The 16,578-nt window shown below is 37.4% G+C and overlaps 2 protein-coding genes across 2 annotated transcripts; one reads left to right on the top strand and one right to left on the bottom strand.

Moving 5' to 3' along the window:
- Positions 1–1,770: 1,770 nt before the first annotated feature.
- On the bottom strand, positions 1,771–4,352 carry LOC146687525 (chemokine XC receptor 1-like). Its single transcript, XM_085439768.1, has 4 exons — positions 3,826–4,352; positions 3,615–3,731; positions 3,418–3,452; positions 1,771–3,252 (listed from the first exon to the last, which is right to left on the bottom strand). Exons 2-4 carry the CDS (start codon positions 3,621–3,623, stop codon positions 2,271–2,273), a joined length of 1,026 nt encoding a protein of 341 aa, XP_085295894.1. The 5' UTR covers positions 3,624–3,731; positions 3,826–4,352; the 3' UTR covers positions 1,771–2,270.
- An 8,623-nt stretch (positions 4,353–12,975) lies between these two features.
- LOC146687524 (chemokine XC receptor 1-like) lies at positions 12,976–14,502 on the top strand. The gene is made up of 2 exons (XM_085439109.1): positions 12,976–13,061; positions 13,465–14,502. The coding sequence occupies exon 2, from the start codon at positions 13,475–13,477 to the stop codon at positions 14,444–14,446; it is 972 nt and encodes a 323-aa protein (XP_085295235.1). The 5' UTR covers positions 12,976–13,061; positions 13,465–13,474; the 3' UTR covers positions 14,447–14,502.
- The last annotated feature ends 2,076 nt before the right edge of the window (positions 14,503–16,578 follow it).

The raw sequence follows: 16,578 nt of genomic DNA, 5'->3' as shown, positions 1-16,578 counted from the left end.
AAAAAGATAATTCTTTGTTGAATTTGAAGTTGAATTTGAATTCGTTGAAACTGTCTGAATTCTTTCATCTGTAATAAAATGATCAGTGTGGCTGCTCTACCAGGTGTAACAATTAAGTGTAACATCCAGGCATCCATGAAAACAGAATTCATAAAATTCAACAGAGTGAGAAGTTAGCAGGAAGTTAGCTCGCTGATTTCGATGATTTCGATCTAAATATAATATGCCATGTTCTGACTGAGGGATTTCTGAAACAAATTAAGACGTACAGCTCTGCTATCACTTCCGACATAAATGAAAACAGGAAAGTAAACAGCAGTGACATTTGCAGGGTTACTGAAGTTGGACTAGCTGGAATATAATGGTGTGGTACATGATCACTAGCAACACAGCTATGTTGGCATAAGATAAATAGTGAAGCTGGAGGATGAATGCTAACTTTTTTCCACTCGATAAAGGTTAACATGAGGGTTCCTGATGGTTTGGGACAAATGCAATTGCATGGCAGGATGCTGCAAACGGACCAAACTTCAGTCAGGAGAACAACTGAGATAATCTATCCACAATATCAGTTTAGGCATTAATATACGGCTGCATTGCCTGGTCTTTAGTTACATCGTAAAGTTTTAAAAACAGAGCTTTAAAATGAATAGTGATAATAAAAACCAAGAGAGGCAGACAGTGATCACTGACTGTTTTTTGGGGCTTGCTGAGATTAAATAGAACAAGATAAAAAGAATTAAAACATGTTAAAAACAGAACAGCCTTATTAAACGCAGAGTAGTTTGTACCCGAAAGCAGGATTCATCATGTCATCACTTAAAGACCGGATAATTTTCCACAGTGCCTCCTCTGGGTGGAGCCTTCATTGCTCCTCCCAGGATTCCCACCTGAAGCTAATCAGACCAGCTGTAGTTAAGACCAGCGTTCTCTACCAGCCTTTGCCAGAGTATCTGCTAATCTATGTTAGTTTCTGGCCTCATATTGGCCTCTGTGAGATGATTTTGAGTAATTTTTTCTCTAATTTTATTTGTAAAGAACTTTTGCTAATGCCAAGCATGGACAGAATATTGTGAAGTGGTTTAAGTTGCGAAATACATGAAAATGTTGCTTTCCAGGCTGTTCTGGGGAAAGTTTGGGATCTTACAAGTTCATGCTTTTCTCAGCAAGGAGTATTAAAATTGAGTTCAACACATTAGGGTTACGCCCTATTGTAAAACAAAGGACGCATGTTCTACAACATAAACATGATATGACAGCTGATCCGTTTGTTTACCTACCTCATCTAAACATTTTGTAAAGGTATAGCAGTCTTTTGGCTTGAAATGACACCTGAAATCTCCACATTTCGACTTCTTTTCTCAAAATACTATTTTAAGTTTAAGTTTAAAATGTCACTCTTTTTTTTCTTAATGTAACCGTAGTACGTATAGAGCTGTCAGGAGATTAGGTGGAGGAGAGCCAGACATTAGAGCAAGAAGGTAAAAATTCAGACAGAGGACAAACCGGGCTCTGAAGAGCCCGATAAAGGGCAAAATAAAGACACCAAAAGCTCATAATGTCTATGTCATTTCTATGTGTAATGTCTAAACTTCAGAGCCCTGCATTAAACAGTTCTTCTTATTATTAATGGTAGCTCCCCACTCAGGCCACTCAAAAGCTGATATGTCCTCCTCTGAGCCTTCACCTTCCTGCTCTGGACCGTGGACATTGGCTGAAAATGTGAGGTACTCAGACTTTTACTGCATAGACTCAGACTCACATCACAGACACAGGACAAAAATTTATTGTTGGACCTTAGGAGGTTTAAATAAATAAAATATATTAGAAAAGGTGAATGGAATAAAAATCAGAAGATTAAATGCAATTTTTTAAAGAAGATTTAGAAATGAAATATGAAATGAGTCTACCAGGATCACTGTGACACAATGAAAAAGTCACATCAAATATTTTAAATACAAAGTTGTATAATTCATTGCATATTTTCAAGTTTTATTTAATATTCTGTTTCATTTCAAGGAATTATGCAAAAGATATGAAATTAAATGAGTAGAAACGATGTTGTATGAACATATTTCCAGCCTGAAGGTAAAAGGAAAAATACACCAGATATCGTTACTTTTACAGTCCATGACACTCTAAATGCTGCTCTCTGTTTGCCTCAATGAATGAGTTAATACACTTACACATCAAAGTACTATGACTGTATCAGCCTGAATCAAGGTTTAATTTTATTAGTGACTGTTAAATGGATAGTTGTGCAGTTCCATCTAAACAGCAGAGCTCTGCAGTGTGAATTGTTGTGAAATGTTCAGGCTGGTGCTTCTCTCTCTCTTCTTCCTGTTCACTTTTTCACAGCGCAAAAGACTCAACAGATGCTTTCGCAACTTCTGCGAGAGCATATATAGCAGAGGGTTCATACAGCAGTGAGAATAGGCAAGCATTTCACAGATATGGTAGGCAACTGCTAACCGTTTCAGTACCTTACAATCATTGTTTGTATTGAGAGACTTGATTAAAAGCATAATATGGTATGGCCCCCAGCAAATGAAAAAGGCTGCAACAATACACAACAGCACAGCCACAGTCCTGAACTTCCTTCTGTTTAAACCTTGCAAAACTGTCTTGAGGATGGCAGAGTAGCAGAAAATAATGATGGCAAATGGGAGGAAGAATAGCAGTGACACTTGTAGATACTGTCCAAGCGTGTCTTCAGATTCATCATAGCAATAGTTTTTACCTTCCCAGCTTTCAACCTTTACTTTCATTGCATCACTCAGGGACGCTAAGATGCTGATGACCCAGGCAGCTATACAGGTACCAATTGCACACTTCTTCACTCTGCCATGGCTGATCGGCCAGTTGTGCAGCACCACAGTAATGAAACGATCCACTGTCATAGCAGTCAGCAGAATGACACTGCTGTACAAACCAACAGCGAATCCAGCAGTGATAACTTTGCAGACAAAGTCCCCAAAGACCCAGTTGTGTAGGTGATCAACAGCCCAGAATGGAAGTGTGATGGTGAAGATCAAATCAGAGCAGGCCAGGTTCAGGATGAAAATATTTGTGATACTTTTCAGATTTTCGTAGATGAAGACAACACATAAGAGGAGGCTGTTGCCTATGATACTGAGGATGAAGATCAAGATGAAAAGGGGACCAGTGATGGTGGGAACATTAGTATCACACATGTATTCAACAAGACCACTCGTTCTGGATGTGGATGTGAAGTTTGCCATTTTCAATCTTCTGGAAAACATACATATAAAATAAAATGCAATCAAACACAATGACTGAGCAGTTTTCTCTAAAGTGACAGAAACTGTTGATTTTGGTTCTAATTTTTGTATATTATATAAAACCAAAGTGACTAAAAAAGTATCAAATTTCAGAAAACAAACACAGCATCATTACTCAGTCCAGATGTGACATTTGCCATTTTCAGTTTTCTGGAAAAAAATAAAACATACATACAAAATAAAATGCAACTAAACACAATCACAATTTCTCTAAAATGACAGAAACTGTTGATTTTGTTTCTAGTTTTTGTATAACAGATAAAACCAAAGGGATTAAAGTACCCAATTTCAAAAAAAACCCCAGCAACTTACCACAAACATCAACTTTCAAGTCTTCCGCTGAATTTTATTGTTGTGTAAAAGCTGTAGGGTGTTCTCTTGAAAACTAACAGTTCCTCCTTTTGTTTCACATTAGTTCAGAGATTCTGCCTTAATAAAAACCACATCATGAAACAAAAAAAGTCACCAAATTTAAACCTAACAAATAACTGCCTACATCCATATTGCATTTCTCTGAACTTACCTCAAACTCAGGTCTTCTGCTGAATTGCACTGTGGTGAAAAACCTGTGATGATCCTGAGATATCTTAAGTTTGTCATGTTCTTGAGCTAGAGCGCCGCCCTACCAAAAACCACAGCATGACGTGAGCAACCTCTTCTTTTTCTATACACTGAAAATGAACAATAAAACACATGTTTATTTTACTTCATTTGTTTTAGCTGTGTAATTGAAACAGACTAAAAAAACCTTTTGTTCTGTTTTGTGTTTTTTTAAGCATGAGGATACTGCTGATAAAAAATGAGAAAAGAAGCAGAAACCCTAGTACTGTTAGGAAGAAACTATTTCTTGCTGGAAAAAAATGTAGACATAATATAAATACATATAAAACTGTCAAGAGATTTATTCTAAAAGACACTTCTTCAGCTGAGAGTCAGAGAGTGAAGACACACACACGCTGCAGATTTTACTTGTAAGGGCAGTCACAGAGCGCTCACACGAGAGTGGGGGCCCTGTGATCAGTGCTCTGTTCTTGCACTTGTCTTTATTTATACACAAGAAAAGTTGTTCAGTGGGATGTTGGTACGTGAGCATGTGCATATGTGATTGTGTGTGTGTGTGTGTGTGTGTGTGTGTGTGTGTGTGTGGAATGTGGGAAGCAGCTCTTTTTCCTGGTAAGAGTTCAGAACTGCTTGTTCAGCTTCTTACTATCGCTGTGGGAAGATTCAGATAAAAATATCAGAACAAGTTTTATAAAGAACAATCAGTTCTAAGTAATAAAAAGGTCATCATGCAGTATTCTATCACATGTAAACTTATATCATTAAAAGCTTATACTGACTACTAAGTACAATTTTCCATTGACAAAAACAAACACAGATAATCAAAATGATGTAAATGTATGATATCTCTAATTCTTTGTAGAGCATAAAAAGTAGAAGAACATACTAAAATTGGTAAACTTGAACAACAGGAAAAGGCTCTTGATCAGTATGCAGATAAGTGGAGGAACTTGATGAAACAAAACATGTTACACCTGGATTGCTCTTTACTTAGTTCACCAATAGATGTCGAAATAGAACATATTTCTGTTAAAATCACTCTTTCCCCAGAAATGTCATTTACGTTGATCTGTTTATATCGCCCTCCTTCCGCAAAGAATATTTTTTATGAACAACTACAGATATTACTTAAATATCATACTATAAATAATAAGTCTAATGAAATAATTGTAATGGGAGATTTTAATGTCAACTGGGACTGTGAAAAGGACACAAAAACACTCAAGGACATAATGGAGACTTTGAACTTTACTCAACACATTGAACAACCCACAAGAATAACAAGACACTCTAAAACTAAAATAGATCTGGTTTTCAGTAATAAGCCCGAGCGAATTATTAAATCTTATAATTTTATCACTGGTATTTCAGACCACAATTTTATATTATGTTCTAGAAAACTTATAAAATCACGGGTTAAGAATGACTTTCAAAGTTCATCTAACAGGAGATCCTTTTATGAATTTATACCAAGAAGTTAGCGACAAAATGTAGCAGAAGCATTAGCATCAGTTAACTGGGAGCCTTTATTGTGTAGTGATGATCCACAATTCTGCAGCAGTCACTTCACTGACATTGTTAAGGATGTTATATCAACATACTCCATTAGAGGTCGACAAAAAATAAAGACAACATCTAATTTGCCCTGGTTAAACAAAGAGTGCAAGAATTAAATGAAAACAAGAGATCAATTACTAAAGCAGTTCCTGAAAACAGGTCTAACTCTGGATAGACACTAATAGTCACTCCACAGATACTGCCCTGTGTATGTTAGTGGAGAACTTGAAGAGCTTGCTGGACAAGAGTCCCTGTGTTGGAGCTGTATTTTTAGATCTGAAGAAGGCTTTCTACTCTGTAAACCATCAGATATTGTTGTCCAGATGGACTCAGTTTAATATCTCCAGTCAGGCTCTTCAGTGGTTTGCCTCATATCTCTCACACAGGAAACGGTGTGTGGTGTTGGATGGGGTTAAATCTCCATATTTAGACTGTGATACAGGGGTTCCTCAAGGATCTGTTCTTGGGCCCTTATTGTTCTCTCTTTTTATCAATAACTTACCTGAAGTCTGTCCAAATATATTTTCTCAAATGTATGCGGATGATACAGTTATATATATGCAAGAAAATAGTGTCCAGCAGGTGGCAAAAGATCTTACAACTGCTTTAGCATTAATGCATATCTGGCTGGAGGACTCATGCCTAATGTTGAACACCTCAAAAACTGTCTGCATGTATTTTTCAAAACGCCCCTTAAACTTGAAGCAGTCAAACATATTCCTGGATGGAGTAGAGCTTGAATTAGCTCCAGAATTTAAATATCTTGGGGTCATTCTAGACCCAACATTATCCTTCAAGAGTCACATAAATAAAGTGTCCCAGGTACTTAAATTTAATAATCGAAATTTTAATCATATACGTAATAATTTAAATATGAATGTTGCAAAAACGTATTTTTACTCAAGGATGATCTCTCATATGGACTATTGTTTGACATCCTGGTCACTTGCTTGTCCAACAACACTTAAAACTATTGAAAATATTTATAAAAGAAGTTTAAAACTACTTGACAAAAAACCGACTTCCCACTTGTTTATACCCCACAGACGGACAGCATTTGGGCAGAACGTCCTCTCTGTCAAGGGAGGCCATCTGTGGAACAGTCTTCCTCAACCCATTAGAGAATGCTCTACACTCAATTTGTTTAACGCAAAGGTTAAAAACTTGTTATGGACAAATCAAGTGTGTGATCATGTATGAGTTGTATAGTTTTAATGTTTTATTTGGGAACAGAATGGTGTGTATGTGTAAGTTTGGTGATGGAGTTTTTATTATGAATGAATGATGAATTTTTATGAATTATTATGTCTATTTTTTATGCTTAAGGACAACAGATGGAAATTAGCCCTTGGCTATAATCTGGTATGTTTACATTCATGTAATTTTTTTTTTACATTTATGTTCATTAACATGCACTGTCCTAAATAAATAAATAAATGACATCTACCTTTTTGGAATCATGATAACAGGGTTCTTGCTGATCGGCACTGGCTTGGCACTGGCTTGGCACTGGCTTGGCACTGGCTTGGCACTGGCTTGGCACTGGCTTGGCACTGGCTTGGCACTGGCTTGGCACTGGCTTATCGAAGAGTAAAGAAAGCGGAAACAGCTGTTCAAATCCCCACAAGGCTGCCTGCTATGTTGATTGGAATGATGGAGCGAGCCGTGGCTTCTCAGAATGGACTCATTAGATGCAGCACGGATGACATCTTGGAGAAGCTTGCTCTCCAATGGGAATGGCGAGGAACCAGTGATGGACATTAGATCGACTGTAAAATTGACATGCCATGGTTCACACTATAGCAAGAACACCACCATTATTTCATGCGGCTACCATATCGGCGCCAGCTGTGGTCTCAAGGCTGGAGCTGAACATAAGAAACAATTTCTCCCCTGATAACAAACTGTGTTTAGACTCTTCGTTCCAAATGCCCGCGTAGCAAGTTGCCCATTTCGCTGCAGGGCAACTTGCATGTGACAAATAAAGGCTTTACTGACTTGGCTTGACTTGGCTTCAGTCACTACCCAAAGCTCGTGAGCATAGGTGAGCGTAGGGACGTAGATTGACCGGTAATTCAAGAGCGTCGCTTTTACACTCACCCCTTTTTTCACCAAGACTCTGATTCTGGTCACACTTGTTTGTGTTCCAGGGTTTGGTTCTTATTATAGCTGTAATTCCTCTACACCTATTCTTTGTAATGTCAGGTTTTAGTTTGGTTATCTAGTTTTTAGGTTGCTTTTGCACTATTATTTCTGCAATCATGCTCCCCTGTGTTGTACTGTACTGTACACCACCTTAGCGATCTTCACTGCCATGTGTTTGCATTATTATGTTACCGTGGTTCAGCCTTCATATTTGTCTGCAGAGACCTCAAAAAAATATGGCGTCCTCTTCAGTGGGCGGAGCCGAAGCTGGTGTCACGATCACATCACTGATGTGGTCAAGTTCATGTAACCCAACGAATTAAATAAATGCATTTGGTACAAATATATACAGTTGTAAAAATAAATAAATATAAATAAATAAGTATAGCCATAAAAATCAGAAGATTAAATGCAATTTTAATTAAGTGGGCCGTGTCAAATGGCATCAAATATGAAATGAGTCTGCTGTGATCCTGTGACAACAAATGCTTGTGTGTGGAGTCCATTTCACTCTAGGTATTACTCAATGTTTTTCCTCGGTGACCGATGACAATGGAATATTTTTCAGTCTAACCTAAAGTCACATGTCACAGATTTCAAAGAAAAGAGAAAAATAAAAACAGCTTCATAGGATTTTGACAGCATTTTATTATCTCCAGGAACAGTAGTGCAACATTAAAATGCACATCTTTAGCTGTACAAAACTTTGACTTGAAGCATTAAAAAGTGAAAAATAGAAATGGATGACTTCAAGCGATTATGCAAAAGTTGTGACATTAAATAAATACAAAGTGTATTGTATGAAAGTATTTACAGACTGAATCAACATTTAATTTAACAAGTGGCTGTTTAATGGAAGGTTGTGCAATTCCAACTGAACGGCAGATCTCTGTGCAGTGAAATCTACAGTCTGACCAGTGTCTGTCTCTCTGTTCTTCCTGCACACATTTTCACTGCGCAAATGATTCAACAGATGCTTTCACAACTTCTGCGAGAGCATACACATCAGAGGTTTTACCCAGCAATGAGAATACGTATGTTTTTCACAAATATTGTAAGCGATATGCTAGTATTCCTGTGCCTTACAATCTTTGGGTATATAGAAAGAGGTGATTAAAAGCCAAATATGGTATGGCCCCCAGCAAATGAAAAAGGCTGCAATAATAGAGTGTTGCACCACCCTCCAGAGAGTGGTGCGGTACTCTGAACGGATAATTGAAGGTGAGCTTCCCTCCCTCCAGGACATCTACAAAAAGTGGTGCCTGAGGAAAGCAGGGAGGATCATCAAAGACTCCAGTCACCCCAGCCACAAACTGTTCAAACTATTTCCGTCAGCCAGGAAGTACTGGAGTATCCGGTCCCGAACCAGCAGACTGAGAGACAGCTTTTTCCATCAGGCAACTTTGACATTATGCATACATCTATGCAATTTCTTTTGCACAATATTCAACTGCTGACCTCTGTATATTTTATTTTATTTTATTTGTATATATATAATTAGTATAAATATCTAGTAATGTGCATACATTCTTATATTTGTACATATATTTATTCTTAAAATTCTGACATTCCTGCTCTTACATTTAGTTGTCTTGTGTTTATTGTATCACACCTCTGTTGCTTGTGAAGCTTGCACACAAGCATTTCACTCATATGTGCTGTACCAGTGTACCAGAACATGTGATGTGACAATAAAAGCAGAGCTATAATCCTGTACCTCTCTACCACCCTCAAGACGGTTTTGCGAGGCTTAGCAAAACCTTGCAAAACTTGCATAACAAATGTATACAGCATGATCACTCACTTTGTCATCAGTGGATGTGAAGTTTGCCATTTTGAATTTTCTGGTAAATATGAAATTAAAACACAATTGAACACAATGATTGAGCAGTTTTCTCTAAAATGACAGAAACTGTTGATTTTGGTTCTATTTTGTATATTATATTGTGGCAGAGCTTTGTGTGCGGTGCAGCTGTGGGGGAGGTGAGCGGTGTCAACACACACACCTCACCGGCATAAATAGACCGAACTAGGTCCTGTTGTGGTTGTTGTTGGTATGTGGTCGACAGTGAGCTGAAAAGCATGAAAATGCGTTTGGGTCTGTTGTGGATCTTTCACATATATCACACCAAAAGGACTAATAAAGTACCAAATTTCAGAAAACAGACACAACAACTTACTTCAAAAAACAACTGTCAAGTCTTCCATTAAATTTCACTGTTGTGAAAATGCTGTGAAATGGATGTTCTTTTGAAATTTATTAGTTCCTGTTTTTGTTTCCCACTGAGTCAGAGATTACACAAAAAACCCAAAAACGACATCATGAAAAAAAAGGTTTAAATTAACTTGTGCAACAATTTTTCACATGAAAAATGAAGCTTCATCAAAATAATCCTGGGAAATAACTGTCTATTGTGCCAGCTATACAAAACCCATATGGTGACTTGAGCAACATCCTCTTTTTTCTTTACACTGAAAATAAACAATAAAATCTTTGTTTATTTTATATATTTTTTTACTAACTGAAACAGACTCAAAAACAAATGTAACTTTTGTTCTGTTTTTTTGTGTAAAGCATGAGGGTATCTAAAATTAGAATAAATAAAAAGGCAGAAACCCCAGTATCCTTTTGGAAGGAAAGTATTTCTTGCTGAAAATATGTAAACATGATATTAATACACATAAATGCAAAAACATAACATCAAACACAGATCATCAAACTGATATGGGTTAATGACATTTCTAAGGCATAAAACAGGAGACAAACATACTCAAATTAAACTAGCACAAAGCTACAGATTTTATTTCCATGTTTTTTTCCCATGGTTCAAATTTTCAAATTGAGATATTTTCCTCACATGGTATATTGTGGTTATTTTCATATCCTAATTTCATTAAAAATGATTCCTAATAAATTCATACAACTTAGACTTTTTAGGTTGCTAAAATTTTGTTAGATATACAAGCAAATTACTCTGTCGTCGTAACAGGTAGGTTTTCAAAACTCACGAGCTTAGTGTTAAGTGAAGACATGAGCTGTCCACTGATTATCACTTGGTGATTTGCTAGATTACTTTATGGAGGAAGAAATCCTGGGCACCCAGACATATTAGCTGTGCCTCAATTCAGGAGTTGCATCCTTTGGAGGACCCGGCCCACATAGACCGTGAAGGCCGGGTCCTTCAAAGACCTCTGAAATGGGACCGACTAGCCTTCAGATTTGCATCACCGCTGTCTCGGTGGAGTTTAATAAACCCAGCCGTCTGCTCCTTGTTATCTAAAATATAACAGGACAATGGAGTAAATTCTCGACCATCTCACACTTTTGTTTAATCAGTTTTCTGTTTGATGTTTATTCAGCTGTATAAAAACTGTAACTTTAATCTCAGCCAAACCGATTTACTCGCAAACAAATAAAACACTGAAAAAAGCCAAACAATACAATTTTAAAGTTATCTTAGTGACTTATATATCATGTTTAACCCGAGTAGCAAGAGACCCCGCGGGGTCTGAAAACGATGTGCCGGGAGTCCGGTGTTAGCCGGCTCTATTGAACCTTGACCACCTGGTCAGCTATCGAGTTGGTGGGTAACTCCGAAAACGTCAGAGCACTTTTGCAAATATGTGATGTCTCGATAAACTGAGCAGATATTTGAAGTTTACATAGCTACATTCTCACCTAAAAATATGGGAAAAACCTGTCCCAGAAAATTCTGGGATAGGTTGGACCACGAAGGATACACCCGACCCATCGTTCAAGTGCAGCGAAATGAAGGACGCATTTGTCGGCCACATTTGGAGCAGCGTTCGAATTGGGACAGCCTTCGTCGCCTTTCTGTGACATAATCGGCCTTGAAATGTGGCCTCCGAAAGATGCAGCCCCTGAACTGAGACACAGCCACAGTGTGCTATTTTCCACCGTTTATCTTCTACTGATGAGGAGGACGTCACTACGTTGAATTATTGAGGCAATTCTTCTTATTGGATGAAAAACAGAGAAATCCAAGGTAACCGGTTTGGATCCGTATGAGGCAGAAAGGTGAGAAAAGAAAAACAAAACAAATCAAACAAAAAAGAACAAAAAACCTAGTATAAAAGTAGGTTTTCAGTGCCATTAAAACCCACTAACAATGTTTAATAATAGTTAAATAGATGCATGAAATAAACCTTTAATTCAGCCAAAATTACTGAGTTTTGGTTATGTAAACTATGAGCACCATGACTGACCTCACTCGTGCATTAACATCCTAATGAGAGCGTGTGATCTGCATGTTGGAATACGGTTACCAAGAAGCCTTGATCATTTTAAGATATTATAATGTAACATTTTTATAAGTAAAATAGCTTGTTGCTGAGGAAGCTCCTGTTAGTTTACCCAGTTATTGAGTTGTTTATAATGTTTATATTTACTTTATGTATTCGTTTGTGTATTTCTGTGCCTAGTTCTCATTTTCTTCAGAGTTTAGTTTTTACCTGAGTGTCCCTTCCTCTTGTGTCTAGTCTTTTGTATTTAGTCCAGTCATGTGTCTGTTTTCCATGTTCCTTTATGAATTCCTTATGCTTTTGCTTCTAGTTTTGCAGCCATGACTTCTTCTGCTGTCTTGTTCGGCCGTCTCCACTCATATAATCACCCATTTAGTCGCTGTCTCCCCTTTTTCTCATGTCAGAATGTCTGATTGTATTTCAAAATCTGCCTCATGCCTCATTTTTTTTGGTATCTCCGGTGTGTTTTCTGTAGTTAAATATTTCAGTCTGTGTATTTCTTTAATTTTAGGTTTTGGTAGCTGTAGTTTCAGTTTCACTGTTTTGGATTGTGTTTTTTGCCATTTTGGCTTTTGCCTTTTTGGATTTCAACAGGCTGGAAATTAATAGCTTGCTTTAAAATTTACCTCACTCTACCTCTGCATGTCTGCATATTGGTTATCCATTCAATATTCAGTCTGCATGTCTTGCAAATTACGACAGTTAAATTAAATGCAACCACAGTTTCCTGAACAAGAGGACTGATATCTGATACTTAGTTTGTGACTTATTTCACAGAAGTGGCTCTGAAAACAGCCTAACATTATGCACAGTATCATTTTGGAGTCTTTGCAGTTATATTTCTATACTGACTGCACTTGCAAGCTGCATAAATTTAACAGAAAATATATTGGGTGTTGTTGTTCGGCTTATTTTTATTTTTTTTTACTGTTGCCTTGCTTAAATGGTTGAACTGCTGCTATATCAGCCTATAGCATCTCTTGCTCACACGCTCAGTGCACAACTTGTATGTTCAGGCCAAATGTAAAAAAAAAAAAAAGCGTGATTGTTTTCATATTGCATCATGTGGGGAAGGAAAAAGGTTGCCCAAGTGATTTTGTTTTTTCATGAGATGACGGGACATGACATGGTTTTTGTAACGCGGCGTCTCTTCTTGTTTTTTAATCTCCAAAAACATCACAGCTTTTTCGTCACACTGAAATTCAACAGAAGACATGACAACTGATGCTTACGGTAAGTTTATCAGTAATAGTTATACTCTGAATTTGGTACTTAATTACGCTTCATGCTTTACTACTATACAAAAACTAAAGTACATGTTTCTCTCATTTAAGGCAGATTTGCTAAGCTAATGTGTTTAATTATAGAAAATTAAAAATGGAAAACAACATGACAGCTAATGATGGAGTGAGGGATCCTGTACATTACATTTGTAGAGTTGAATTTCCAATTTTTACTGGGACTTTCTTCATCTTAATCTTCATCAGTGTTTTTTCAAAAATTGGGTACTTTAATCCCTTTGGTTTTATCTGTTATACAAAAACTAGAAACAAAATCAACAGTTTCTGTCATTTTAGAGAATTGTGATTGTGTTTGGTTGCATTTTATTTTGTATGTATGTTTTATTTTTTTCCAGAAAACTGAAAATGGCAAGCGTCACATCTGGACTGAGTAATGATGCTGAATACATGTGTGATACTAATGCTCCCACCATCACTGGACCCCTTTTCATTTTGATCTTCATCCTCAGTATCATAGGCAACAGCCTCCTCTTATGTGTTCTTTTCATCTACGAGGGCCTGAAAAGTATCACAAATATTTTCATCCTGAACCTGGCCTGCTCTGATTTGATCTTCACCATCACACTTCCATTTTGGGCTGTTCATCACCTACACCACTGGGTCTTTGGGGACTTTATCTGCAAATTCATGACTGCTGCATTCTTTGTTGGTTTGTACAGCAGTGTCATTCTGCTGACTGCCATGACAGTGGCACGTTTCATTAGGGTGGTGCTGCCAAACTGGAAAAATAATCGTGCTCTAAGAAAGAAGTGTGCAGTTGGTGCTTGTATAGCTGCCTGGATCATCAGCATCTCAGCGTCCCTGACGGATGCAACAAAAGTAAAGTTTGAAAACTTGGATGGTGAAAACTATTGCTATGATGAATCTGAAGACAAGCTTGGACATTATCTCCAAGTGTCACTGCTATTCTTCCTCCCACTGGCCATCATTATTTTTTGCTATTCTGCCATCCTCAAGACAGTTTTACAAGGTTTAAATAGAAAGAAGCACAAGACTATAGCTGTGCTGTTGTGTATTGTTGCAGCCTTTTTCATTTGCTGGGGGCCATACCATATTATGCTTTTAATTACTTCCCTTTATAAACCCAAAGGTTGCAAGGCAGAGGAACGGTTAGAAGTTGCCTACCATATTAGTGAAATGCTTGCCTATTCTCACTGCTGTATGAACCCTCTGCTATATATGCTCTCAAAGAAGTTGCGAAAGCATCTTTTAAATCTTTTGCGCTGTGAAAATGTGCGCAGGAAGAAGAGAGAGAGAGACACCAGGCAGAATGTGGCTTTCACTGCTGACAGTCCACATAGTCAGTCATTAAATTAAACATTGATTCAGTTTGTAACTGTAAATGTAGAGACTGTATTTCTTTCATATATATATACACATATATATATATATATATATATATATATATATATATATATATATATATATATATATACATACATATGTTTATTTGTGTCTGTATGATTAGTTTTATTCTGATTTTAGTGTTTGCCTGTGAGTGTAGTTTTGATTTTATTTGCATGATTTTATTCTGATATTTGTATTGCATGTTTCTAGTTGTTTGTTTTATTATATAAATATATAACATTGTTCTAATCCATTGTGGGCTGGCTGGACATGGGACTGTTTAGCTAATAGCAGGCACCTGTTGAGGCGTGAGATTGGTGTTTTGTTTGTTTTTTCCCTCGTCCTCCTGGGACTAGGCTGGGGTGGTCCCCACGTCAGAAGAGGAGTTCCTGTCTCTAACTTTTACACACAAGGAATATTCGTCTTGGGTTGTTGGACAATTGACTGGCGGGAATGTGTGGGATTTTGGTGTACAACGAACAACGAATTTTATGGCAAGTTTCTTTTTTTTTTGTCTTTTAAATCAGGTTTTATTATTGCTTTCTGCATCTGGGAATACTTTTTTTTCCCAGTTAGACGTGTTTGGTCTCTGGGTTTCTGATTCACTTGCTTCCCCGTTGTATTCAAAGGACCTCCTGGTATGACATTTTGGCGCACCAGCTTTAGGTTCTACGTGTGTGAATATATATGCAAAAACTTACATTCACTGCTTTTATTTGCAATGCTGCCTCTGTACAAAATAACAACAATGTAATCAGTCAAAATATAAAATACAGTCAGAATGTTAAATAAAACTTAAAAGTAAGGAAGGAATTGTGCTATTAGACAAATCATAAAAATGTGCGGGTATTTAATTTTTACAAACGAAATGTTGGCGTTGTGATGAAAGCAGCAGTGGGTTTTTGTTTTGTTTTGTTTGTAACGATTCGTTTCGTTGAGTCACAGTGACCCCTGTAGATTGTTGTCATTTATAGATCTCTGGTTTCATGTCATTGTGCCGGAACACAACATCTAAAGTTGCCCAACTTATTTAAATTTTAGTCAGTCTTCTGAATATGGATGGAAAAATAAGACAACCCAGATCTGAATGAATGAAATATTCTTATTAAATACTTTGTTCTTTACATAGTTGAATGTGCTGACAACAAAATCACACAAAAATTATCAACGGAAATCAAATTTAACAACCAAGGAGGTCTGGATTTGGAGTCACACTCAAAATGAAAGTGGAAAAACACACTACAGGCTGATTCGACTTTGATGTCAGGTCCTTAAAACAAGTCAAAATGAGGCTAAGTAGTGTTTGTGTGTTGCCTCCATGTGCCTGTATGACCTCCCTACAATGCCTGGAGATGCTCCTGATGAAGTGGCAGATGGTAAGTAAGTAAGTAAAACTTTATTTATATAGCACCTTTCAAGATAAAAATCACAAAGTGCTTCACAGAAGCTAAAACCTAAAAATAAAAATCAACCAAAAGCAAGTTTAAAAAGATGGGTTTTTAGCTGTTTTTTAAAAGCGACCACTGAGTCCACAGATCTCAGGCTCAAAGGGAGAGAGTTCGACAATCTGGGGGCCACAATTCCAAAAGCTTTGTCGCCTTTTGTTTTCAGCCTCGTGTGTTGGACAGCAAGCAAGCCCTGGTCACATGACCTCAGGGACCTGCTGGGAATGTATGGATGTAAAAGTTCACTTATATATGTTGGTGCTTGTCCATGCAGAGCCCTGAAAGTCAAGGTCAAAACCTTAAACTGGATTCTGAATTTAACGGGGAGCCAGTGCAGCTCAATCAGCAGGGGTGTGACATGGGAAAACTTGGAGGACTTGGTCAGAAGCTTTGCAGCAGCGCTCTGAACAACTTGTAGACGCTCCAAAGAGGCTTTACATAAACAAGTAAACAAAGAATTACAATAGTCCAGACGAGATGAAACAAATGCATGAAGGACAATTTCTAATTCGGAGCGCGATACAATGGACTCAGCTTAGCAATGTTTCTCAAGTGACAAAAACAGGAGCGAACCAAAGATTTTACATGAGCATCCAAAGTCAGAGCTGAGTCAATACTAACACCAAGGCTCCTGATAGACGGTTTTGCAAATGTAGC

This window comes from Copadichromis virginalis, linkage group LG18 (assembly GCF_057382275.1).
Source record: "Copadichromis virginalis isolate Kocher_CV1m ecotype Utaka linkage group LG18, C_Virginalis_male_GT1.1, whole genome shotgun sequence".
Classification (NCBI taxonomy): Eukaryota; Metazoa; Chordata; class Actinopteri; order Cichliformes; family Cichlidae; genus Copadichromis; species Copadichromis virginalis.
Note: the sequence above shows the minus strand (reverse complement) of the source record. Positions and strands in the feature narration are given on the sequence as shown.